General features: G+C 42.7%; 2 protein-coding genes across 2 annotated transcripts in view; one reads left to right on the forward strand and one right to left on the reverse strand.

Annotated features, from left to right (window-relative positions):
* Positions 1-531: 531 nt before the first annotated feature.
* cdc73 (cell division cycle 73, Paf1/RNA polymerase II complex component, homolog) overlaps positions 532-26260 on the reverse strand; it is a 28529-nt gene continuing 2800 nt past the window's right edge. The window contains exons 6-17 of the mRNA XM_083991857.1: positions 24851-24939; positions 22938-23151; positions 20727-20825; positions 20366-20435; positions 19168-19232; positions 7984-8041; positions 5458-5493; positions 5184-5271; positions 2671-2832; positions 2221-2321; positions 1168-1309; positions 532-1018 (exon numbers count right to left, since the gene is read on the reverse strand). Of these exons, the coding sequence (XP_083847983.1) occupies positions 982-1018; positions 1168-1309; positions 2221-2321; positions 2671-2832; positions 5184-5271; positions 5458-5493; positions 7984-8041; positions 19168-19232; positions 20366-20435; positions 20727-20825; positions 22938-23151; positions 24851-24939 (1161 nt within the window). The 3' untranslated portion in view covers positions 532-981. The remainder of the gene's footprint in view (positions 1019-1167; positions 1310-2220; positions 2322-2670; positions 2833-5183; positions 5272-5457; positions 5494-7983; positions 8042-19167; positions 19233-20365; positions 20436-20726; positions 20826-22937; positions 23152-24850; positions 24940-26260) is intronic.
* On the forward strand, positions 16730-18372 carry LOC311000358 (beta-1,3-galactosyltransferase 2-like). Its single transcript, XM_083991038.1, has one exon. It carries the CDS (start codon positions 16822-16824, stop codon positions 18082-18084), a length of 1263 nt encoding a protein of 420 aa, XP_083847164.1. The 5' UTR covers positions 16730-16821; the 3' UTR covers positions 18085-18372.

The following is a 26260-nucleotide window of genomic DNA, read 5'->3' on the forward strand; positions in this document are numbered from 1 at the left end:
ACCAATGGCCCCTTTTTTACATCCCAAAATCCTCAATGGTAATTTCTTGTAGATATTTATTCTGTCGAGATGAAATAAAAAGTAAAAAAAGACACACAAATAAAAGAAACAAGCAGCACACAAAGTGTTTGTTTCTCTGAGGCTTTATTGTCTATTTTCATGTGATGACTTAAAGCAATACTTTCCATAATTTCTCTCCTCTAGCACAACACCAACAAAGAAGAAAAAGAAGACTTTAACAAGGCCATTGCATGACCATTAGATGTGCTGATCCGTCAAAAACTGAGCTGAGGACCTGGTTTCTTGACTGAGATCATTTTTATTGAGCCACAGCAGAGAAGCTTTCTAAAGTATTAAACCTCTTCCCAGCATCCTCCGCTCTGCTTGAAGAGTTTTGGCTCTGACAGGTTTTATCATATATGTACATTCAGACCACAAACACCCAAAATGAAAAGAAGAGAAGTGTGAAGGAAGTCTCTTCCCTCAAAGTCAGTGGCTGGTTTTCTTTTCATACTGAGACCTCATATTTCTCTCAGTCTGAACAGTTCTGAGTTGAATTCACAATATTCTGCATCACCACGACAAAACCTCCTTCTGACCCCATTACGTTGCTCGTCTCGTTTTGAAATTGTTTCCACAGTATGTTGCCGTTGTTTAATATAAAACATATTTTGGTATTTGTGTAACTACATGAAAACATTAGAAAACAACTACAACAAAAACACAAAAATCCCCTAAATCTCCCCTCCAGTGTCCAGAGCAACATACCGAGAGCATTGCATTAGGAGTCCTTGAGGAATTGTTGGAGGAAGACCACTGCATAACGTGTCCCCCCCCTGTCTTGGTAAAATTGGGATGGTGTGAGAAGATGGGATGGCATCTTATAAGAGAGGGGATACTTCTGCAAGAGTCGGGCCGTGGAGAGTTGGATTATCTGAGATTTAATTTGTGGGATTTTCGGATGGACCTTCTGATCTGGGCTCAGAACCTGAGGTGAGATTTGTGTTTTACCATGTATCTGGTGAACAGGACAGAAAGGGAAGAATGGTTAGTTTTTGTGGAAAAAAATCAGAAATTACAATCAGATCAAATCAAATCAAATCAAATCATGTGTGACCAGGAGATAGAAAGATGAATGTATATATTAAGGTCGATAAGGATAAATACCTGTCGAGGGTTTCCCAAAAACGCAGGAAGACGGGCCGGTCCAGATGGCGCCTGTGGCGACTCAGCTCCAGGACGGTCACGTCCCATTTCTGCACATTGGGGTCTGTCTTTGCCTCATCGTACTTCAAATGAAAGGCTCGAACTGCAGGAAAACATCCACACATTTATAGGGATGAATCTGAGTTGAGTGCGAAAGTCAAACGCAAAAAAAATTGACTGCAGTGAATTTGTATTTACACTAACAAATATCTTTGTCTTGGAAAAACTTTAATCTTCTGTCTAGTGTTATTTACTCTAGGGTAGAAATTAATGATTATTTTACAGCTGATTAATCTGCTGAGTGTTGCTCTATAAAATGTTGCGTTCATGAAATCCGCAATTTTTCTACTTCCAATGAGCTGATTATCTTAGATGTTAAACAGATAGTTCAACATTTTGGTCATTCTGGTTTTTAGTCATAGCAGTAGATTCGTTACCTTTAATTGTCGGTGCAAGCTATTTTTAGAACGGTAGAGCAGAGCCGCAAGCTGCTCAAATGGAACGTTACCAGACGGAGTTGTTTTCGAGGAAAATACAGACTGGTTGCTGGAAAAACGCGCATCAGCAGTTTTGCGTGAATTTACCTCTAAAACAACTCAGTCTCGTAACGTTCCGTTATTATCTCATAGCGTGGTGAATGTGCGTGAAGAAATCCCATTAGCCTCCGTAGTGTAGCTCTGAGCAGCTTGTGGCTGCGCTCCACCGTTCTTAAAATAGTTTACACCGACAATTAAAGGTAACGAACTTCACTGCTATGACTATAGCGATTATGTCAATGGGCCAATTTGCCAAAATGTTGAACTATCCCTCTAACATGAGATATCAGAAAGGTCATTCAATAATCCAGGTCCACTGCTTTCTGCCAGCAGCAGTGAACCGATCAATTCTCACTTGAATGTTTAACTACTGCAGCTCTTCTGTAAAAATTAGCGACCACAAGTTGATGGCGAGCTATAAAGTGGTGGTACCTGGCCATTTCTAATAAAAGTCTTTTTAAAAGTGTGTGTTTCTTACTTTTGGCGAAAATGTCGACAGGGGATCCATCAGGCAGCAGCCACGGCCAGCCTTTGAACTGCCAAGCAGGACCCTGCACAAACACAGCCACCACTCGATCCCTGCCAGAGGAAACATCCAAAGGTCGACATTGTGAAGCCAGAGAGAGAGACTGGTGTGTTACAGAATTATGAACATTTCAAAAAACAAGCAGTTAATGCACTGAGTGTTTTGTACCAACTAGAAATCCGGACGTATCCCCACAAACAGGCTGCATGAGTCATGTTTGTCGAACTGTAATGACTCAACCTCACAGACGCCAACGTCAATGGCCATATCATACGATAAGCGATCAGGCAAATGGTTGTTTCATGCTCCGACTGAAGTGAACAACTGCAACTGGCTTCGTCCCCTCGACAGAAGGCTCCTGTGTGGTGATAAAATGTGAACAAAACACAAATTAAATCTTACCAGTCCTGTGGAGCCAGTTTGAGCGGCTGATCGATGATGCGGTACGGCACGGTGACACTCAGCGTCGTGCCGCCCGGCTGGATCTGGTCTTTGCGCCTCTGAAGCAGAACTTCATTGTCACGTTGAATGCCTCCCTTCTTCTTCTCTTCTGATGTGAGGAACCTGGCATGGTTCAGACAAAATTTCAATTGTTATGGAGTTTCATTTCGCCAGTGTCACTCACACTCTCTCTCACACTCACACACACACACACACGAATATTCAGGCCCCGTCCAGACGAATACGCGGCTTCACCGAATCCGATCTTTTTCTTAATCGTTTTGAAAAAAATCTCCGTAAACACGGCATCGTTTTCAGAAATATCTGCGTCCACACGATCACCTGAAAACGACCCAAAACGCTGTAGTACCTACATACTGCAGGCGTGTGTGTGGAGTGTGTGTGGCGCTGCAAGCGCTGCCTGCCACACATAAACACTTAAAGGGATAGTTCAACATTTTTGAAAATTGGCCCATCGCCATGATCCCCCTAGTAATAGCAGTAGGTTCGTTACCTTTAATTGTTGGTCCAAGCTGCTTTTAGATCGGGGGAGAAGAATACCGAGCGGCGCAGCTACACTACGGAGGCTAATGGAATTTCTTGGTTTTGCTCATCAAACTCAGCAAATACACAACCAAAAAACTCAAAAACGCTGTGGTGGACAAGTTGTGACCTGCACATTCACCACGCTATGAGATAATAGCGTAAAAGTTGCGAGATGGAGTTGTTTTAGAGGCAACGATTTCGGACTTTACACTCTAGACGGCTGCTCGGCGGAGTGATTTCAAAAGCGCCTGTTTACTGCAGATACGTCCGTATACTACGGCACTGGCTGAGGTGCGCACACTGTGTCCCTCCGACCAGTGGTTCACTGAAGAAAGTAGTTCCGAGTATTTGCTTCACTTCTCTTAACTTTCCGCTATTATCTCATAGCGTGGTAAATGTGCAGGTCACAACTTGTCCACCACAGCGTTTTTGAGTTTTTTGGTTGTGTATTTGCTGAGTTTGATGAGCAAAACCAAGAAATTCCATTAGCCTCCGTAGTGTAGCTGCGCCGCTCGGTATTCTTCTCCCCCGATCTAAAAGCAGCTTGGACCAACAATTAAAGGTAACGAACCTACTGCTATTACTAGGGGGATCATGGCGATGGGCCAATTTTCAAAAAATGTTGAACTATCCCTTTAAGACAGCTGAAGAAGACGGGAAGTCCCCGCTGTAATTCAATAGAAGAAGTCCCCCGCTGTATTCAAACTCAAACATGGGATTAAATGTTGACAGGGAGTCGTGTCAGAGTAAATATTACGATCAGTGATGATTAAACAGACGTGATTCAGCCGCAGCGTCTGAGCGACGCAACGTTAGTCGGCCGTTGTTGTTGTTACGTGCATAGACTGTCAGTGTGCAGCAGCTGCTGCAGCGGTGTGTCTGTGTGTGTGTCTCAGGTTACAGGTAGAGCGGCGGGGGGCATGACATCATCGTTTCTGAAAAAGTCCGTATTGGCCGTCCAGACGAAAACGCTGGGGCGGCGTTTTCAAATTTTCCCACTCTGGGACCCGTTTTCAAAAAATACCGTTTTCACCCCCTGAAAACGCTGGATTCGTGTGGACGCGAGGCCAATCCGATAAAGTATTTATCCGGATTCGAAAAAAACGGATTCGTCTGGACGGGGCCTCAGTTGGCTAACATTAGCATGTCTGGCTGACTAGCTTGCCATCCACAGCAGAAACGGAGTATTACTTTAGACCTGTAGAGTTTCGTTCTACATTATGTTGTGGAATTATAGCTTAAAACACAACACATTAACCATGATGTGCGTCTAAGGTGCTTTTTATAAGGATACTGCTTTAAACCTACTCTGTCGGGAGGCCCTAGTAGGGCCCGCCCCTCAACCAATCAGGAACCCCCAGATCAAAATAGATTTGATTGTTAAAAAGGTACCAGGAGCTGTAGACTTGTTTTCAAAACAAATCCTGCCTACCCCAGCTTTTATATCCCTGTTGTTGTTGTTGTTGTTGTTGTTGTTGTTGTTCACAGATTCACCACTAGATCCTGTACAACAGGAATCAGTGGAATTAAATTGAATGCAATTCTTTGAGCTGACTGGAATAGACCTGAAAACAGATGCGAGATGGTGAGGAAATCCTGCTCCTGTGGTGGGAATGAAACTGTGTGGTGAGGAGGCAGTGAAAGCACCGTGCCACAAAGTGCCACCAGCCTCACTGCACAATACCCCAACATTGCACATGCATATTACACACACACACACCTATTTTTTTAAAGTTGTATTTTTGAGAAACTCTTCTCAAACAACTGCAGCAGAGAAAAAAAAAGTGGCTCCATTTTCTGTATCAGTAAAATGTGTTTAAAAATAAAGAAGGTTCACTTGGTTTAATGACTCTTACCTTCTGATGAATGGTTTCTACAAATACTAAAAGGAAGTACTTTGTTAAAGCGCAATGGGCAGTTAAACTTACTTAAGATCCTGCAGAAGATCCTTAGCATTAAGCATTGTGATGAGTGAGGTGGTGGCAGCAGGGATGATGACGATGGGCGTCCGGGACCCTGAGAGAAAAACATTATAAAAACGTCTTTAAAAAACCTTGTCAACTGTCAGACAGAGAATCAAGTGCAGGCAGTAACAGGAAATAACACTAAGTCACCACTATTGAAAGAAATAGTGTTATTCTACACTAAATAGGCTGTTTGCCGCATTTTATATTTATGCCATAAATACATCATCTAACGTACCTTTCTTCTGGTTTGGTGGAGGTCTGGCTTGTGAAACTGGGGGGAAAAAGACAATAAAAATTCATCAGCACAGTCACACGTTGATACCATGAAGTTCTCACAAAGGGCACTAGGGCAGACAATGATTCTTCATTAAAATGCTTGTTGCAGTATTTATTGTAACATAATTGTATCAATGTTACATTGTTGTAATAGGATTTGGCTGACGGGCTCCACTGACTAATGTAAGTTATATACATGTATGTAAATAATGTTAAAGGGACAACGAGGAGTTTCTATTCGGTTATAAAAAAGTCTCACGTTAATGTGGATGAATCTCCGCTATCCACACTTGTTAATGGGCCCATTTTCGATAAATATATCGTTCTGTCTCTATCGTTATTTTGTTATTATTAGTGGTGGCGGAGATGCTGGTCGAGCCGACCAGCGTTTTTTACTTTCAGTTTCGCAACGAGTCATGAGAATAACGCAGCTGAATCGCCGTTTATTGTGGGAACTACGACGGTATGTGAACCTCTTTGAACCTCTGACTTTAATTATTGATGAATGAAAACATGAGTCTGTCTTGCGCCGGTCAAAAGAATTTTACGGTGTGCGCGGAGGCTCATAAATGTAGTGTGAAAACGCTTCGCTTTTCCAAAACTCCTCGTTGTCCCTTTAATTAAATGTCCATCTTATCTTAAATGTCCACTCCTTTGTCTATCTAGTCGAGTCCCTCTTTTAAAGGTGTACAGAAAAGAAAATTGAATTTGAGCCCACTTTGGGTCATAAAATTAATGTGATAACTCATCTTTCAGACGTTGTAGGCCAAACTTTGTGCAAAATTCTATTTTTGAGTAAATCCGGGATGAAAGTGTGTATTTTTTTTTTCGCATTGGATAATGCAGGCGCACGGATTATACGTCAGCCTGTACACGATTCACCAGCCACTGATATTGGATCCGTAATCTGTCATTCAAACGTCTGAGACACGCACACACACACGGAGCTCGGTCTCGCCCCAAGCTTTGAATATCCCGCCCGCTCGATAACGACCAATCAAATTCGTTTTCCTCACTCGGGTAAACTCGTGTTGCAGCTCGTGACAACTCGGCGCGACAAACAGGACAAACGGCCATTTCTGTACACCTTTAATATCTACCACAGCTGTGTGGAACAAGTGGCACAAAGTCAGCCAGTCAGGTCATCACTCAAAACACACTGACTGAAGCTGCTTTGTTGTACTCGCTACATAATTAAAAGAAAATAAAAAAAAAACCTGTGGATGAGCACACTGGGTCAGTGTTCGTAGAAGAGTCACACGTCTGTTTGACTTCTTGGTAAACAAAAGTCCCTTTCACAGAAGCAGTTTCATTTCATCCGGAAATAATGTGCAAATCTATCTTATATGGTCATGGTTAAATATGGCAAGTCGATTTCACAGATGTTTCGCAGGAAAGTGCCAGTATAGCTACATCAAGGGTTGAGCGTATCACAGTCGATCGATGTTGTATCTGTTGTATTTATTCTTCCTGCAAAAAGGTTAACCTTAAAAATCACACCGTGTCCAAATCTTCGTGGAAATTTTGAGGACAGAAGATAATAAGATCAACAAAGGAAATCCCTAAAAGCAACAAAAGCTCAGATGTAGCAGCCTCTACAGCAGAAACCGTTTTTGTCGGGGGAAAAAAAGGGAACTGAAACAACAAATGAGAAGAAAAGTTTTGCTGTTGAAGCGTGAGCTGTTGTTTTTCATCCGATGGGATTTCCCCTGGTCTTCCAATAATGAAGAAGAATGCATGAAATCGACAGATGATGGGAATGGAATGGATGACTGATGCCACGGCAACATGAGAGGAACAATTCAGAGAATCTGATTTCAGACCCATTCAAACACAAAGCACCAAGAAAACCCAGTGAGGGAGAAATCCAGTTAACCGGCCATGTACAACCTTAACCGGCTGTCACAGTGATAGAACAGCACTGACACATTTTATTACGTGTGACCTCAGAGTCAATCTGTCACCTCTTCCTGTCTTGGCATCCTCTGCTGCTAAATAATCTTCTCTGTGAAATTTACCTTGTTTAAATTTATAAAGATTCTTATCACTTCCTCTTTCAAACAAACATCTGCAGGGATCAGGCAACTTTCTCTAAAAAACCATCAGGAGAAATATTACAAACTAAGTAACTTTTTTCAGGCCTGGCTGATTACAGTGTACTGTTTGCTTGTCTGTTTGTTTTTGTACACTGTGAAAATCTGAGATAAAAAGACCATACATTATTGTAGAATAAAAAACTCAAACACAGATCTTGGTTCAGTGGGGGCTGTGGGCGGGACATTGTTACACAGCCGAGACTGGTGACTTCAGGCAGAGAGACAGCTGCATCAGGGCCACAGGAGAGCGTTTTAAAATAAGTTCATTATAATGATTATTGATGTTGATTATCGTAAAAATGCAGAATATAAGCCGATATTATCGGCGATTGCAGGTAAGACCTCTATTATCCTTATGAATGTGTGTAAATACTGATTGAAACACCGACCTGGACGAGGGACAGGCTGCAGGGCTGGAGTCTGGGCCTTCCGGGCAGATGCTCCCTCCTGGAAAATGAAACCCAAGCTCAAAGTTATACACGTTAACATACCATACTGTGAGTCTGTGTTGATTGAAGACAGTTACAGCATTAATCCATCTTCAAACGACACTGTCATTCATGAGCAGCAACAAAATGCAACGTCATATTAGCTGTGCCTTTTACAACACTGATGTGAGTAACTTGATTGCAGGACAATCACTGTTGGCTATTGTAAGGACGGTGTGCGCTCTTTGCAACCCAGTGTACGTATTCAGTGAGGGGGGTAAAAGAGGCATTGCTCAGTAACACCACTGTAAAAACCCCAAAACTGTGCTCTCCTTTTTGTTATTATTTTTGATCTATCAATGTTTCTTTTGATTCACTGATTTATTATTTTGTCTATAAAAAGTTGAAGTTTAAATTCTTTGTCCTGTCTAATTAACAGTATAAATCCTACAAGGTCCTCAATTTGCAGAATTTGACAAATTGTTTGCCTTTAAACCAGCACTAAGTAACTTTTCAACCTTCATAAAATATTTTCATAACTTTTGTGATGATACATCGACTTACAACAAGTTGAATGACACCTCTGTCGTGATCTGAGGGGGGTCTGTATCTCTTTCTCTGGCACTAAGCAGCTTTGAGGAGCATGGTAGGAACCCGGCTCTCACTTTACTTTCACTTTCACTTTTGCGAGTCACAACAAGGAGGGAACAGGCAAAACGGCACTTTAGCAATGGATTATGTTTGTGTTTTCACTTTGAAATGATCCACTGGAAACAGAAACTTAGTTTTGATGTCTTCTGTTAATTTTAATGCAGGATATTTACAGGGCTTCATGCTAGTGTTCATGGGAAATGGAGTCTTCCTTCAGGCAAAACTACCGCTTTGGTCCACAGGCGCCGCCAAACTCAACCAAAACTGAAAGTTCTTTAGTACTGCTTTAATTTTCTGATCATCAGCTAAGGGAGTAATCATCTAAATGTAATTTACAATGAAAGAAACTGCTGTTTTCAAAATTAACATATTAATTCTTGCAATAAATTTTAAATATTTATTGCTGGAAGAAAAACAATGCGATCAACACAGCAGCATTTCATGTACCATGTGCTGTAACGTGTGAGCGACGCTGCTCTAATCCTATTGAATAAGACAGTCCAGGAGGATTTCACGCACTCTCCGATCCTGCTACACCATTCTGAGATGATGTCGGATGTTTCCGTATTCAAAGAATGTGTCAGCGAGATCATTAGCAGCCTCTTAATATTGATGAGCGTCTGAAATTTTACAGCAGTGCTCATAATCTGGCAGCAGTGGTAAACAAACTTGACCACAGCAGCGTCTCCACTCTGGGAACGTCACTTATAGTGATGAATCTGGATCGCAGCAGAGAGAGGCGGGTGGAGAGAAAATCGATATCACTGTGTTCTTCACACAGCTTCACTCAGTGTTTTCAAGTTAGGAATAGTACATTTGTTTATTTACTGTAGCAGCAGCTGCTGTACTGTCAGATACTTTCAGATTAACTGGTGTCAATTTGGTGTGAGCTGCGAGGTCACATGCATTTAGTTTATTATCTATATAATAATATCTATTTATTGCAAGTTGCATTTTTATTGCAATATCAAACCAAGTTGTTACACATTTTCTTCATACACACAGGCTTAACCTATAGTCCCTTATCCTTGCCCAAACCTAAGAATCCTGATGGGAAAAATAGTGGGCATTTGGAAAATAACAGAGGAGGCACTGTTACAATAGTATTAATCATTATCAGTGTCAGTGTTGGCCTCACACTAGCTGCTGTTACAGATAAACTCATTGTCTGCAGCTCAGCAGCAGTCCTGGGACTTCCTCTCTTTAATATTACAGTTATCACCATTTGTATTATTTCAGTGGTCATTTCTTTCATTTCCTCTTCCTCTTCAGCCCAACCAATGGATAACTGTTAGCTAGCTTCAGGTTTCTGCCTCTTAAAAGGACGTTTTTCCTGCCACTGTTGCCTAGTGCTTGCTCTTAAGTAGGAACTGCTTGATCTCTGTAAATACCATAATGAAGACAAGGTCTAGACCTGCTCCACTTGAAAAGAGCCATGAGATAACATCTCTAGGGGATTGGGGATCTATAAATAAATACTGACTGGACTATGATATATTACACCCTTAGACCCGCTCTGCTCCACATTGTAAGTACAGTATTATATGCTATCGGAAGCAAAGTTCATATAAATCCAATACTTATGCACCTTAAAGCGGTCTGGCCTGTTGAATTGTAACACTGCCAGTAATCATGCATCAAAGTAAAGTAAGTAAAGTCAAACAGTTTGAACTGGGCAGCTGTACTTACTTCTACACTGCAACAATTAATGAAGAGCTCAGTACAGCCAAGATAATCTGTATCTGATAAACTGTATGTTCACACCAAAAGCGTCTTTAAAGTCTGCGGACGCTCTGGTCACTGGCATCTCGCCGCCTGCGACCAAAGGGGCGGGACTTTCAAGCAGCGCTGCAGATGTGTCCATTCAGGCTCTCTCAATTTCTCCCGCTGTGAGAATCCGGGTCTGCAATTGGCTGCTGCTTTCTTGGTTTCTCTCATCAAACTCATCAAATACACAATCCAACAACTCCAAAACGCTTTCATGGACAAGTTGTGACCTGCACATTCACCACGCTATGAGATAATAATGGAACGTTATGAAACGGAGCCGTTTTCGAGGTAAATATAGGGTAAATACAGAGACTGCTTGCTGAAAAACTGTCCCTGAACGCAACGCGCATCAGCGGTTTTGCATGAATTTACCTCTAAAACAGCTCCGTCTCGTAATGTTCCGTTATTATCTCATAGCGTGGTGATTGTGCAACTCACAACAGTTTTGGAGTTCGGTTGTGTATTTGATGAGTTTGATGAGGGAAACCAAGAAATTCCCTTAGCCTCCATAGCATAGCCCTGAGCAGCCTGCTGCTCCGCTCCGCCGTTCTAAAAATAGCTTACGCCGACAAATAAAGGTAACAAACCTACTGCTATGACTATAGCGATTATGGCAATGGGCCAGTTTGCCAAAATGTTGAACTATCCCTTTAACTTCAGTTTGATGCTTGCCGCTGCCGATGCTCGTCGACGCCAGCGTCCATTGAAAATGAATGACTTGAATGAATGACGGTTTTGGTCTGAACGCACCATGAGGCTGGGTAATATTTAATAATATTAACATGACTGCAGCAACATGAACACAGCAAACTGGAGGAAGGTTGTGTCCTAAAATACTGCTACGACCGGTTATACCTGATGATCAAACAGAGGTAGTTAGACATAAATACATAAGCACCAAAGTCTATTAGGTTCTAAAGTTGGACCAAAGTATTGTGGATCCCAGATGGAGGCAGTCCACTGTCTGAGGGACAAAGAAAAAGAATAGATAATCTGTCTCTTCTGACTTGCTTTCTAAATGATCAATGTAATCAAGTACGTACAAGTGAAACCAGGCTTTGTTTTTAACTTAGTGGTAAGCCTGTGAATATTCTCATTTGTCCAGATCATAGTTATCTCAAGGAAATTAAAATTGAATGCAAATGGACTTGGTTATTTGTCTAGGAAGACGTTTCACCTCTCATCCAAGAGGCTTCATCAGTTCATGTTCGCATCTGACCAGGCTAGGACTACTCTGGTCAGATGCGAACATGAACTGTCTCATGTCTGCTAGGGGTAACTTGCACAGACTAGTCGACTAATCGACTAGTCGACTTTACTGCTCCACAATGACGTTTTCAGCTTGACGTCGACTAGTCGCTGATCATGTGACAGTACAAGAGTAGCGGCTTGAAACAACAGCTGAGTGGCTGAATGAAAAAAATACGAGCGCCGTCAAGCTGGATAGAACGAGATCGTACCAGACAGGAAGTTAGGCACAGAAAAGGCGAGAGAATCTGGTCAATTTTCAAAATAAAATAAATGATGATTAGTTTGCTTGTCCGTCTATAAATATTTATCAGTTGCGTCTGCACACAAGACACACATCCGTATACAGCGCTAGAGACAGACCTGTGTGTGTGGAAAACCGAGTAGCCTACAGACGGGTCGATGTTTGACTGGCGCGGAGAGAGCAGGAGAAGCTGCTGCCTGCGAGACGCCAAGCGCGCCTGTGAGGCGCTGCGCTTCCGCGGCCAGTGTGTCCGGGCTGCCGGCAATACCGCTCATATCGACAGCTTTACGTCACGCACAACAACAACCACCAACAACAGCAACAACCAACCAGGAAAAAAAGCTGTGAGTGAAACTGTGAGTGAGCAGGACTGTGATGGTGACGAGGCCTGTGTGTCGTTTTCCTCCCTAATTGTTTAACGGACAGTAGCTACAGTATTATCTTTTGCACTTGTATAGGAGTGTATGTTACAAAAAAACAAACTGATTTACAGCTTGTTGTTTATAAAGCTGCTGTTCTGTGGACTCATTCTGTGCATGAGCTGTCAGTCAGTGAATACAGATTGTTGCAAAGCTTTTCCCTCCTCCTGTGATTTTAGTTATGATGGGAAAAATATGAATGACGTCATCAGCGACTAGTCGACGTCGACTCGACTTTCATAACATTAGAGTCGACTTTAAAAAATCTGAAGTCGTGCAACCCCTAATGTCTGCAGAGAGCTATTTAAATGAATGATATATTTGTTCTTTCCGTTTGCCAGCTGACACTTCATAGATCAGACTTGAGTATATACAGAAAATATTTTGAGTTCTGAACATATAAAATTCTAAAGTGAAACAAATATCCCTGCAAAGCCACAGGCGAAATCAGTTGCAAAGAAATCACAGTGAGTCCTATCTGTGTGTGGTGTTTGCTTTTTTTTAAAAACCTTATTTCATATAAAATTGTAACCTAAGTGTGAAAATCTGTCCAAGTTTGATAAATTATGGGCAACTGAAGGAATCGTGACTGCCTGTGAGCACACATGTAAAAAACAAGCACCCTAGCCCTCTGCCCTCCACCAAAATACATCGCTCAGTCATACTGCTGCAAAATAAAAACGACAATGCCTGGACAAGTACATTCTGGCATCAAACCAACATGATTAAATCAGTTTAAGATTGTTGGCAGGAAGCCCATTAAAGGGCTCATATTATGCAAAATCCACTTTATACTGGTTTTGTAGCGGTTATGTGTGTTCCCGTGGCCTTTCTATGATGCCTGGAGGTGTAGAAAGTCTGTCCAGTGTCCACTCCCTTAATTGATTGCTTCACTTTTTTGAGATTGTGTGCCCAAACGGGCCAGTTAGAAATGCAGCTGCTCTTGATGTCACTGCTACACATTACAGTTTATGGACATAATATGAAGCCGACCCTGCCGACTGTCGGCCCCCCGGACATTGCGCCTGAATCACATCTGTATCGTCATATTTGCACTGACACGACTCCCAGTCAACATATCATCCACTAATGTTTGGAGTGTGAATCCTGCTGGGGAACTTTCCTCTTTTTCTCTGTTTTTGGTGTTGATGTGTGGCAGCGTTAAAGGGATAGTTCAACATTTTTGAAAATTGGCCCATCGCCATGATCCCCCTAGTAATAGCAGTAGGTTCGTTACCTTTAATTGTTGGTCCAAGCTGCTTTTAGATCGGGGGAGAAGAATACCGAGCGGCGCAGCTACACTACGGAGGCTAATGGAATTTCTTGGTTTTGCTCATCAAACTCAGCAAATACACAACCAAAAAACTCAAAAACGCTGTGGTGGACAAGTTGTGACCTGCACATTTACCACGCTATGAGATAATAGCGGAAAGTTAAGAGAAGTGAAGCAAATACTCGGAACTACTTTCTTCAGTGAACCACTGGTCGGAGGGACACAGTGTGCGCACCTCAGCCAGTGCCGTAGTATACGGACGTATCTGCAGTAAACAGGCGCTTTTGAAATCACTCCGCCGAGCAGCCGTCTAGAGTGTAAAGTCCGACTTTGCCTCTAAAACAACTCCATCTCGCAACTTTCCGCTATTATCTCATAGCGTGGTGAATGTGCAGGTCACAACTTGTCCACCACAGCGTTTTTGAGTTTTTTGGTTGTGTATTTGCTGAGTTTGATGAGCAAAACCAAGAAATTCCATTAGCCTCCGTAGTGTAGCTGCGCCGCTCGGTATTCTTCTCCCCCGATCTAAAAGCAGCTTGGACCAACAATTAAAGGTAACAAACCTACTGCTATTACTAGGGGGATCATGGCGATGGGCCAATTTTCAAAAATGTTGAACTATCCCTTTAAAGCGCCACACATCAACACCAAATTTATTACCTCAGATTGATTTAGGGCAATACACTCCGAATACAATGTGGTTGTACCACTTAGTGGTAGAGGTTGTGAAGTGGTTGACAAACAGTGACTAACATGAGTTTGAAGTTGCGCTGTCTGCCATTGTGCAAGGATGAAGTTGCAACAGCGTGACGTTTGACACCGTTCAATCGGATTAGACAGTTAACTCCGTCAGGCAGAGGTGCTGACGTGAAGCCTTCTCCGTTGTTCAACACGGAAGGCCAAATTGAGGTAATGTTTTATTGGTCTTTCTCGAGAGTATGTGTGAATACAAATAGGTCAGAAGCCCACTACCCCACCCCCCTTTGCCAGAGCGGGCGGCAACTGCAGCAGAGACGACGTGACCGTGACGTGGAGGAGAGCGTACCGCCACCAAGCCTGGGGCTGCCTACCCAACACACAACTCACAGCATTGCTTCCTGTTCATCTTTCTCCTCCCCCGCTTTTTTCACCCCTCTAGCTCCCTCGCAGACCGCTGCTGAACGAGGAGGGTGAGAAGAGGAATATGGAGACAAAAAAAGGAAAGAAGCACATGGGGGGAGGGAAGTTAACAGCGCAGCATGCGAAGACGGAGAAGAGCAGGAAGAAACAAGCTTCAGCTCAGACATTAGAAGAAAAGCTGGATACAAAAATGTAAGGCTGATGCATCCAGAGATGAACCCCATCCACCCACTGCTGTGTTGATATTCACAACATGACAAGGATGGACGGCTAAAGGAGCCAGACTGTTAGTTAGCGACATTCTCCTCCCTTTGATCAGAGGCAGCTGCAGCAGCAGCAGCAGCAGCAGCAGAGTACCGCTAGCGTCAAGCCTCCAGGGACAATGCGTCAAGGCAGACAGAGAGACTGCAACACTGGAGCTCTAACACATGTTCTGCCGATGCACACAAACACACTGCTGCATGCGTTTGGTAGATGCCATACGACGATGAGGACCAAATTTCCACCAATGCACCAATGAGGAATGCCTTTTCTTTTTTTTCCGAATAAGAGAAGAGGATGATTTGTCCTCCGGTGTGAAGCAAATTGATGGAGAAGTCGTTCAGCTAAAACTGTATGTGATCGGAGCAGTGACTAAGAGGGCGATCGATGATGGATAGCAGAAAAAGCCAGGTTCTGAGATTAAACGGTGAGTGCCTGTCAAGTCTTTAATACAAATGCACACAAAAAGAAAAGAAAAAAAAACCTATGCCAGATTTATCACACAGGATGGGCGACGGAGGGTGTGCCCATTTTCGAAGGAAACACTTGTTTTCCATTTTGGTTGTTGAAATCTTTTCAGTGGTGCTATGAGCTCTCACAAACTGCTCTTTGTCTCGTTGGGTTCTTTAAGCGGTCTGATTCAGTATAAAACACAACACACTCCACATGAGGGTGGTAGCAGCATGCAAACATAGGCTAAGCTTTCTATGACCATTCCTCGTCTGAATTCTGTCCAAAAGGAAAGGACCTTAGAGTTGGGAGAGCAGAACATAATATTTCTAATAATATTTTTGCTCTTAAAAGCAACACAATAAGAAACAACTGAAGAGTATGTGGCCTAAATCAAGGTTCAGTAAATAATCTGTAAAACGTAAAAGCACATGACATGTTGGCCTGCTGTGCAAACATGTGCTCCTTTTGACTTTTCATGCTTCTCATGTATAAAATGCCAAAGACAGTGACAAAGAACAGATCATTGACTCCAACATTATGAGTCATAACAGGGCAGCCCATGAGTCCAGGGCTTTTATATCAACATTCAAGTTTAATTCAATGTACTGAATTGATTAAAAAACATATCACATGAGACCAACATACTTTGAAAACCAAATTTCATCTGAAAAATAAAAAATGGTCAAGAGCAATACTGAAAATGGTATCTTAAGCCCAGAGATAACTGAATAGGATGATGTTTAATTTCCCTTAAAGCGTGATACGTTTTACATATCAAAATGAAATAAATTTTGTTACCATGGGGATGAGCACTAGAGAAGCTGTTTGACTATCAAAACAGTATGTATCAAAGCTTGTTGGACAAGATACAGTACAATATAAATACAATTTTACATATGTATATAAATTTTAACCGTAGCTGTGGTTTATAAGAGTGGGTAGACTGTAAAGCCAAAGCTGTATCTACCATGATTATATGTTAAAAACTTGTATAGGCCAAATGTTCACCAACTCACCAACAACATGGTTTGACTTTGGTATGGCAATTAGGTAGTAGTTCTGCGTTTGTCAAAAAAACAACTAGCCAGCCACTGATAATATCAAAATATTAATTATAACAGCTTTAAATGTGCTACTGTGTGATTAATTTATTGCTGATGTATATTCTCTTCTTCCCTCTGTTTCCTAGACTTTTACTGGACCTCAAAGTGATTGCCATACAGAAATGTGATACCAACAGCTTAGTCAACTCACCACATAACCCGCACTTGGAATTCAGGGATCAATACCCGATCAAAAGCTGCTGACAAGTGGCCTTACACGTCTGACAACCTTTTGAGTGAACTACCGCAAGCACAACCATGCAGTGGAGGCGACGGCACTGCTACACGCACACAGCTAAACTTCTCTATCTCCTCTCCCTGTTGGGTGTACTGGTGTTTCTGGTGCACCAGGTGTGGCTGCCCAGGCTCACTGGTCTGCCGTGGTGGAGAGGCCATCCAGTGGTGTATGGAGGTGGTGGACTTCACACTAGCAAAGTCAAACTCAACGTGAGCTCCCAGCATTCAGTGTGGAGGTTTGTCATTGTTCCTCAGCCCACTTTCAACAGCTCTCACAACAAGGAAGTGCCCCCCACTCCTCAAGCGAACCCAAAATTTGGGAACACTGTGGTGACCAACAACGCAAGCCAAAGTGGGGAGGGAAACTTAAACGGCACGATAACTCACGGGCTTTTCTCTTATATCATCAATGAGCCAGACAAATGCGTAGAGAGTGGACCCACACCGTTTCTGGTGTTGCTGATAGCCACCGAGGCGCGGAAGGTAGAGGCAAGGAACGCCATACGTCAAACATGGGGGAATGAGAGTGTTGCCCCAACTCTGGGATTCATTCGGCTCTTCATGCTCGGGAAAAATGAGGGCGAACTGGGACTGTTACAACAAAGGATGCTAGAAGCAGAGAGTCAAAGGCATCATGACATCATTCAGCAGGACTTTCTGGATTCCTACAAAAACCTGACTATAAAGACCCTGATGGGGATGAACTGGGTGGCAATGCACTGCCCACAGGCCAGCTACGTCATGAAGACGGACAGCGACATGTTCGTTAACACAGAGTACCTCATTTATAAGCTACTCGGGCCAGAAGAGAAGCCTAAGAAGAACTACTTCACCGGCAACAACATGAGAGGCTTTGCACCAAACCGAAATAAGAACAGCAAGTGGTACATGCCGCCTGAGCTGTACCCAAGCGAGAAGTATCCAACCTTCTGCTCTGGGACTGGTTACGTCTTCTCTGGGGACCTGGCTGAGAAAATCTACCGAGCATCTCTGAGCATCCACCGCCTGCATCTGGAGGACGTGTACGTAGGAATATGTCTGGCCAAGCTGCAGATCGAGCCCACGCCACCGCCCAACGAGTTCCTGTTTAACCACTGGCGGGTGTCTTACTCCAGTTGCAAGTACAGCCACCTGATAACGTCGCATGGGTTTCACCCCAATGAACTACTCAAATATTGGCATCACTTAAAAAGCAATAAACGCAACGCTTGCATAAACACATTTAAAGAGAGACCGGGCAGGGTGCATGCAAAGAGAACGACTGGGAGGAGACATGCTCACTAACTGAAGCCAGTACACGGCTCTTTATTGGATACAAGCAATTTCCCCAACACCTCTAAACTTAATGCGGAGGGACTAATCCACACTTTTTCCATATGGGAACTCAATACAAACTCTACAGATATGTGTGTGACTGTGAAACCTGATGGAAGTGCCCCTATATTATTGCCAATTTTGTACAAAAGAGATGAAAACTGTTTCCACATCTCAGTCAAACCACTGGAGAATTTATGAACACAGTTCTATTTTAGAAAGGAATAAGCAACGTCTGCACAAAAGTGACTTTTTTTTTTTTAAACTATGGAAGTTATACGATACAATGGGAACCCCCTGTATGTGTTTGATATATATATATATACTGACACAAGTTTAAAACTACGGTACAGTGCCAATACCCATGTCAACATGTGAATCAAATAGTCAGGACAGTCATTTGAAAAGAGGTTAGTTCCAACATGAAGTTGGAGGCAACAGACCGAGATTGTAGCAGACGTGTCTGACAAAATATGAGGGATCAGGTGTTTGTTATGTAGCAAATGATACAACCCTCGATACAATGTGTTTGTGGGACATGCAACTGGAAAAGCACAACTGAGAACTTAATGAAGCACAACAGTTTCCTGCTATGTGAGTGAGCTGCTGTTGTGACATAATGGTAGATGACGAGGCTGCTCTCAAGACATCTCAAACAATAATAAAAAGGAAAAATCTTTCCAGTCTGTGGTTTACGCTGATTCTCTTTGGGATGGTAAATTCACATTTGAAAGACCAGCATAATTAACAGTTTACATAGTTTAGATTATTCCTACTGACTTGCTTAAGAATCAAGAGGGCGAGTGCTGCCAATTGACTGATGCTGCGAGGCAAAACACGGCAATAATTACAAGGTTCATATCTTACACAATTATGTTTTTACTGCTTTAAAATATATTAGTCCTCACTAAGTATGTCACAGTGCAGGTGTGTTTTGCATTTGTTCCGGCAAAAAACACCTTCTAACCTTCCTGGTTGTGCTCAAAGTTGATGCAAACATGTAATGCCGTTTTTGTGGTTTGTTATCAGCAAAACGAGAAGCTCTCTTCTTACCGTCACTGACTTCAGGGTCATGCCGTGGTAGGTTCCCATGGTATCGATCTTGAAACCCTCAGTTTCTAAAAGAAAACAACATACAATGAGTTGCAGATTGCTGGCAGAAGAAATTAGTCATTTTCTTAAGCATGATTGTACTAAAATATAATATCCAACTTTCAAAATATTGACTTAAAGTATATTGTTTACAGTAGACCTCAATACTGTTAAGTATAAGAACATTTTAAATTTGGTACAAACGCATCTATATCGGCTGATAGTTTTAAGTCTAACATTGTGACCTGCAGATATGAAACTGATGCTGATGTTTCTAGTCAATAATGTGAACTGTTAACAATGTGTGTGACAATGCATCAATGTGTTGGCTCTATGGAAGTACAGGGTTTTCCCTCATTGGCAGCCAACTACTTTCCCTCCCACCAGCCTGTGTGCTTCACAGAAACACTGATGATTTTAAATGTGTTGAATTGTGTTTTAAGGTCAGTTTATTTTTGGGAGAAGATGATATCTGTGGATCAGTCAAGAATAAAATAAATAAATACACATATTTTCCTCCAACTGTAGAATTTCTTTGCCCCTGCTCTGTTTGTGTGTGTGAGAGAGAGTGAGCGCCCCACACACACACCACACAGTGTTTTGCTGGGGCGAAATCACCACCAATGTTCTCCCAATGACCATGAACCATGGCCGTCATTCTTTCTAAATTTAGCTCAGTATTTTTTATGTCAGAATATGATTTTATGTATCATCTTTTGATTTTTCCCCAGTTAGATATTACGTGTATGATAAGAATGATTAAAAAATAACATAATAAATCAATAAAAAATAAAAATAAATAAACATAATATTAAATATTACAGAGAAGCATTACCTTATCCTATCCATTACCTTAATCCATGGTCATATCATTCTATTATTATTATTATTATTATTATTATTTAAGTTTCTGCCTTTACACTCAAAAGACTTATAATCTTTAGATTTCTCCACATCTGTCACTCAAGACAGAGAGAGGAGAGAAGAGACAGAGAGACATCTTCCCTCTGTGTTGGGAGTAGGGATTATGCATCATATATAAAAGTCTTAATCACAAACAGAATTGGTGAAAACTTTTATGTAGCAATAACATAATGCCATCTATTGTCTATTTCTCCAGGACAAAGAGAACCAATAACACCAGAGGGGTAAAGCTTACCCTCTTTTCCTTTGAATTGTTCTTGAACGTATCTGTTGTAGGCAGGTTGCTTGTTCCTTAAGGACGGATCCTAGAAATTGCATGAAACACAAACAAATCATTGTGGTACACGCCTGTCAATACATTCTTCAGTCAAGAGTAGTAATTTATAGGCTCACTGATGCTTCCATGAGTTAAATACCTACTGACATTTTCTTTATATCCTTAATTTTAAATAAGGCATGTGTATGAAGAGGAAGCAAATGTCTGGTTTGTCAAAATGCTACGTTGAACACCTATATGGCCAAATTTAAGTTCCTTGAAATCTAATGAAACTGCTGCAAATAATGCATATCTAAAGCACAGATAATATTGTTCTTACCACTTGAGTAGTGTTCTGTGCTGGTCTCTGCTCTGGTGCTCGCCCCTCTTCTCTGGCTTTTACTGACTGAAGAATGGCGAAGATGTTCTTGGAGAAGTTCTGTGAAGAAACATTTACGCACATTAAAGCAGAAGTAAGTCAGTACGTTTACATGCAGAGCTTAATCGAGCTATGCTCAAAATTCGATTTTGGCGTCAAGTCGGACTTCTGTCCTTGTCTCAATATACATGCAACTGAGAAAACCGAATAACTGACGGGGTCCGCCCCCTCATGCGGCGTCACCCGTTGTTTCAGCGGGTTAATACGCCGCCTGTCCTGTTGACTTTTCTGTCACCTCCTAAAAAACTGAATATAAACAACTTATAAGCTTAATAATAAATTCTCAACTGCAGTTCCCGACCAGACGCGTCAGTCTGGGCTGGATGCGCGCGGAGAATAGGATACGGGCTCTCTCTCTCTCTCTCTCTCTCTCTCTCTCTGTGAAATGCATTGACTCGGCGCTGATGTTGGGTTTTTTTCTTTACTTTGCCGGTTTTGGGCGGCTTCTCTGCTCCACTTTGTGCCGTCTCTACGGTTGTGGAGCATGCGCACATGCATTGTCCAGTTATACTCCGACTAAGGTGTTTACATGACGGAGAAAATCGAATTCCAATCGCATTATCTTGGTGTCTTAATCGGAGTTCTCAACTCCGATTTCAGTCGGACTAAGGTGTTTACATGCACTTCAGTTGTCCAGTTATAGTCGGATTAAGGCAATAATTCGGTTTTTTCAAGTGTCATGTAAACGTACTGAGTGATCCGGTCGTTTTGGCTAATGCTGCGTTCCAGTCAGGCTTTTGAAACCGTAAGTTACGGCTTCAAGTCACGACTTACAACTTTGTAGCGTTCCAGGCAACCCGTAACTCGTGTTTTTCCGACCTGTTGCCTGTGAAAGTCACTATAACGGCCACTCGTAACTTCCGACCCGTGAACTCGTAACTTGTAGGATACAAGAAAAGTTTTCTCCTCGGCTCAGAGCAGAGCATAGTGTCTGAGAGACCCGTGTTTCGGTCCAAACACTCTATGTAAGCAATTGCTGTCGGAAGATATAACTATTTAAGACTTATATTAACACAAAAATATCGCTTACTTCTGCTTTAAACACATGTACACACACTCCTCATTTGGTGTCGGGGATTTGGGATCTGATTCAGCATAATGGCTTTTATGTAGAGACAAATCACCCAAAAGCGTCCAGAAATTGTTCAAGTACAACACACCAAGGAGAAATTTAATTATTATTAATTATTATGGGAGTTCAAATGAGCAACTGAGAGTTGGAAACTATGATCAAATATAGATAAATAAATACATATCTGCTGAATGGAAACTCTCTCTTTTCCCAGGCCTAAACTGTTCAGTGTGTTGAGAGACAAAACCTCAACTCAAAACCAGTGTGCATTAAACTCGAGACAAATGCGATGTGGTTTAGATTTAGCGACCGTATAAACTATTTTTGAAATAGGTCTCACTGCAACATTAGCTTGAACCTTCAGATTCAGACTGCCTGGTGTGTCTGATGAAAAGACCAAAACAGAGTGAAGACTTACATTTTCAAATCTGAACATAAATGAACATTACAACTTTGTCAGTGACTCATAAAACCATATATTTTAGGGGTAAATTCACACTGGAGGGAAGCCATACCAATGCTGCCATCTAGTGGTGCTGATTGCCATCTCACATCACACTTGAGCTATTTTCAAGGTTGGGTAATTTGGAAATGTTTCCCCACACAACAGACTGCAAACTTTGCAACATCAAGTTGTATTAAGTACAACTGCAAATGGAGGTGCTCACGAGTTTACAATAGCTCACACTGAAATATATGTAGCTGGTGAAAGTCTATATGTGTGTGAACCTGAACCAGAATGACTTAACAAATCTTGATATGGACCCAACCCAAAATGTATGCAAGGCTGCAGGACATTGCTTCATCATTGTTGTGTGTGATCAGTGGTGCAACAGAGCAGAGTCCACCGATACTTTGCGGACATGAGTATCTTCGGTTGACTTGCTCATAACTTTTCATTTACAACATGCCAAGTGCCCGACACCTAACTAATTAGCAGGTAAACTTACTCAAGATTACGTCAAGATTTCACAAGCCCTGATGTGACACAGAGAATCATCTTGGTAACCAGATACTATTAGTCTGAAGCGGACTCTGACCTTTCCAGTGCTCTGGAGAATGGTTGTCCTGGTCCTCCAGACCCTCTCTCGGCTGACGATGTCTCTGGTGACGTCCACTTCTGCATCCACAAAGCTTCTCTGCTTCAGGGTTATGTCATCATCCAGATCTGTTTTGATGGTGGAACGTTTCTTGGCCATGATCTTGGCTTTAATGGCTGCGATTTTCTCCACAGACATGGCCTCAGACAGTGATCTGAAGGAGGAGGAGGTTTTTTGATCAAGAATTTGTTGGTGTTAACGGACAGTAAAAACTGATTGCCACATTATGGCAATACAATACAAAGGATTCTGGTGGTGCAATAATCTACGTCAAGCACATTATACATTCAGTCAGGTGAGGGTCCATAAGTATTTGGACGGCAACAAGTTCAACAAATTTTGTCTTTTGTCAGTGAATTCAGTCTTTCAGGTTAAATTTAAAGTATTTCAATGGTTCTAAATGCAAACAAAATTCTGACAATAAGCAAGATTGTTAATACTTGGAGGAAAATCCATGCAGTGAGTGTCTGAAGTCTGTTTCTTTCCCTGAGATGCTTTTCCAGGCATGTACTGCTGCCTCCTTCAGTTGCTGCTTGCTTATACTGTAAATCTTTCTGCCTTCAGTTTTGTCTCAAGTCAAATGCATGCCCAGTTGGGCTGAGGTCCGACCTCCGGGGGGGGGGGGGGGGGGGGGGGTGCGATCGTAGCGGAAATAATGAAAGTAATGGCAAACAAACACTGCATATCTCCAAAATCAGGCAGGTTTCTAGGATGCCAAGTCGCCTACTCATTTTAATGAAACAATTGACCCTTCGCGTAAGCCCCGCCCCCTTGGTTACTGTTGCTACGCCGGGCAAGCTTTCACTCCCAGCCATGCTCCTGGCAGTATTTGGTATCGATTTCAAAGGAAATATCAGCAAATTTCTGGATAAACTGTTCTGAGATAATAGAGAGAAGAAGTCACAAAGATCATTCAGAGTTTTCAGTGACGTGACTCGCGCAGGAGGATAAAACATCTGTTCAACGACACGACTGGACAATGTACAGAGCAGCAGTAAGGGCCGCTAATTTTACCGTCTATCAACCCACGAAGACTTAGGTCATCTCACTGGTCATGAAACGTTGTCAATTGTCTGTTTTTTTTTCTCCCACCGCTGTATCAGTCAGTGAAAGCAGTCCCTGCCTGGAGGATCCCTCGCCTAAAAGCCCAGGTAAAAGCCCTAAAAGTACAGCTGTCATTTCGGAGGTGAACATATGGTTATCCCCATATTTACACTTGCTCAAGTCGAAAAAAAAGTCAGCTCGTATCTGAACATCTCTATATTGCTGCTGCCGCCGTCGCCGCCGCCATAGTAGCAGCAGCAGCAACAACATCCTTCTCTACAAACAAATGTTTTTCGTCCTAGTCTCAAAATGTGTCCACAAAAGCAAACGTAATGACTCACTGCGGAAAGCTTGCCAGGCCTATAGTTACGGTTGCTAACGTAGGATTGGACAATAGCCGTTTGTGGGAGGAGTTGGCGAAGGGTCAATTACGAATTACGATGAGAACCGGTGTCAAAAAGGAAAAAAAAGAAGAAAAAAAAACCGATCAAGGACTTCATGATCGATTACCATGGCATGGATTCCTTTGGGTCAGCCCTACTGAGAACCTCTTGGTTTGCTTTTGCAGTATGTTTTGGGTAGTTATCCATCTGCACTGTGAAGTGCTGTAACATTAGTTATGCAGCATCTGTTTGAATTTGAGCAAATAGTACAACCCTTAGAATCCTGCTACTTCATCAAGCACTGCCATCACCATGTTTGATGGATGATGTGGTATGCTTAAAGACTACACGTATATCACATTGTGACAGCTTTACTTAAAAGCTAATATGATGGAGCAAAGAAAACCTATCACAAATCAATTTTACCTGATCTGGTCGGTCTGCACGATGCCTTCTTTGTGGCCCTCCAGACGAGCAGCCAGGCGCTCCTTGTCCAGACGCACTCGCTCCTCATCCTTAGGATGACAGAATAGTGTAAACATTTATCAAAATATATGATAAAAACTGAAATTGCAAGAATATGAAGTTGGACTGCACAACTGGTTTCTAAAGCCCACTTCAGTTTCTCAGCTGCACAATAAACAAACAGTCATTCAACAGCAAGACATAAAATAAGTGCATTGAGAATAGAATAAATAAAAACAATAGATTATAAAAACAATAAATAGCCTATGATAATAAAAATGCAGGATTGCAGTGGAAAGTGCAAGTGCATACATAGTATGTGAAACATCATTCCCCTCGTTCCACAACTCCTCTCTCTCCCCTCCCCAGTGATGTGTTGTAGAGCCTGATGGCTCTTGGCAGGAAGGACTTCCTGAGTCTGTCTGTGGAGCAGTTCAGTGAGAGCAGCCTCCCACTGAACTGGCTCCTCTGTCCCTCCATCAGTTCGTGTAGTGTGTGGCTGCTGTTGTCGATGATGGAGAGCAGTTTGGAGAGAGTTCTCCTGTCAGCCACCGACGCCACCGAGTCCTGCTCTGCACCGATGACAGAGCTGGCCTTCTTGATCAGTCTGTCCAGCCTCTGTGTGTCCCTCTGCTTGGTACTGCCACCCCAACACACCACTCCATAGACGGGGACGCTGCAGACTACCGACTGATAGAATGTTTGCAGCATTCTTCTGCAGACATTGAAGGATGCGAGCCTCCGCAGGAAATACAGTCTGCTCCGCACCTTCTTGTAGACGTGGTCAGTGTTCGCTGACCAGTCAAACTTGTGGTCGAGCTGCAACCCCAGGTACTTATAGGAGGCAACCACCTCAATCTCCTCGCCGCTGATGGTAACAGGCAGAGGAGATGGGCGGCGCCTCCTAAAGTCCAGTACCCTCTCCTTTGTCTTTCGGGTGTTGAGCTGCAGGTGGTTCAGGTGACTCTATGGGCCCTAGTTTCCTGGCGCAGCGCAGGTAGCGCAAGGTAGCGCAGCCGGTCTAATGCAAGTTTCGACCAGCGCAGCCGAGCGCAAAGTCAGATTGGGAGATTTGTAGATCGCGCTGCGCTGAGATAGGCGTGGCCGCGCAGCAGGGGGAGGCGTCACAGATTCAGCTTGGTGCAGTGGAAGTTTTGTGCGAAAATGTCTCGCCGAGGTTGCGCTGAAAGCTCGCCACCTCCAACCAGGTCTAGTCTCAGCGCAGGGCGAAGCGCAGCAGGTGCAGTGGAAGTTTGACTGACTGACCTGCAGTGCACACACGCCACCAAGACCTCACAGGCAGATCTCCACAGTTCCAGGCACATTTCAATGCAATAAATATCCACAATAACCACTATTTAATGCAACTAA

The sequence above is a fragment of the Trachurus trachurus genome, assembly GCF_905171665.1.
Source record: "Trachurus trachurus genome assembly, chromosome: 17".
NCBI classification, from domain to species: domain Eukaryota; kingdom Metazoa; phylum Chordata; class Actinopteri; order Carangiformes; family Carangidae; genus Trachurus; species Trachurus trachurus.

What these genes read in the sequence shown, in the direction of transcription:
- LOC311000358 (XM_083991038.1), top strand. Translation starts at nt 16,822, where the DNA reads ATGCAGTGGAGGCGACGGCACTGCTACACGCACACAGCTAAACTTCTC.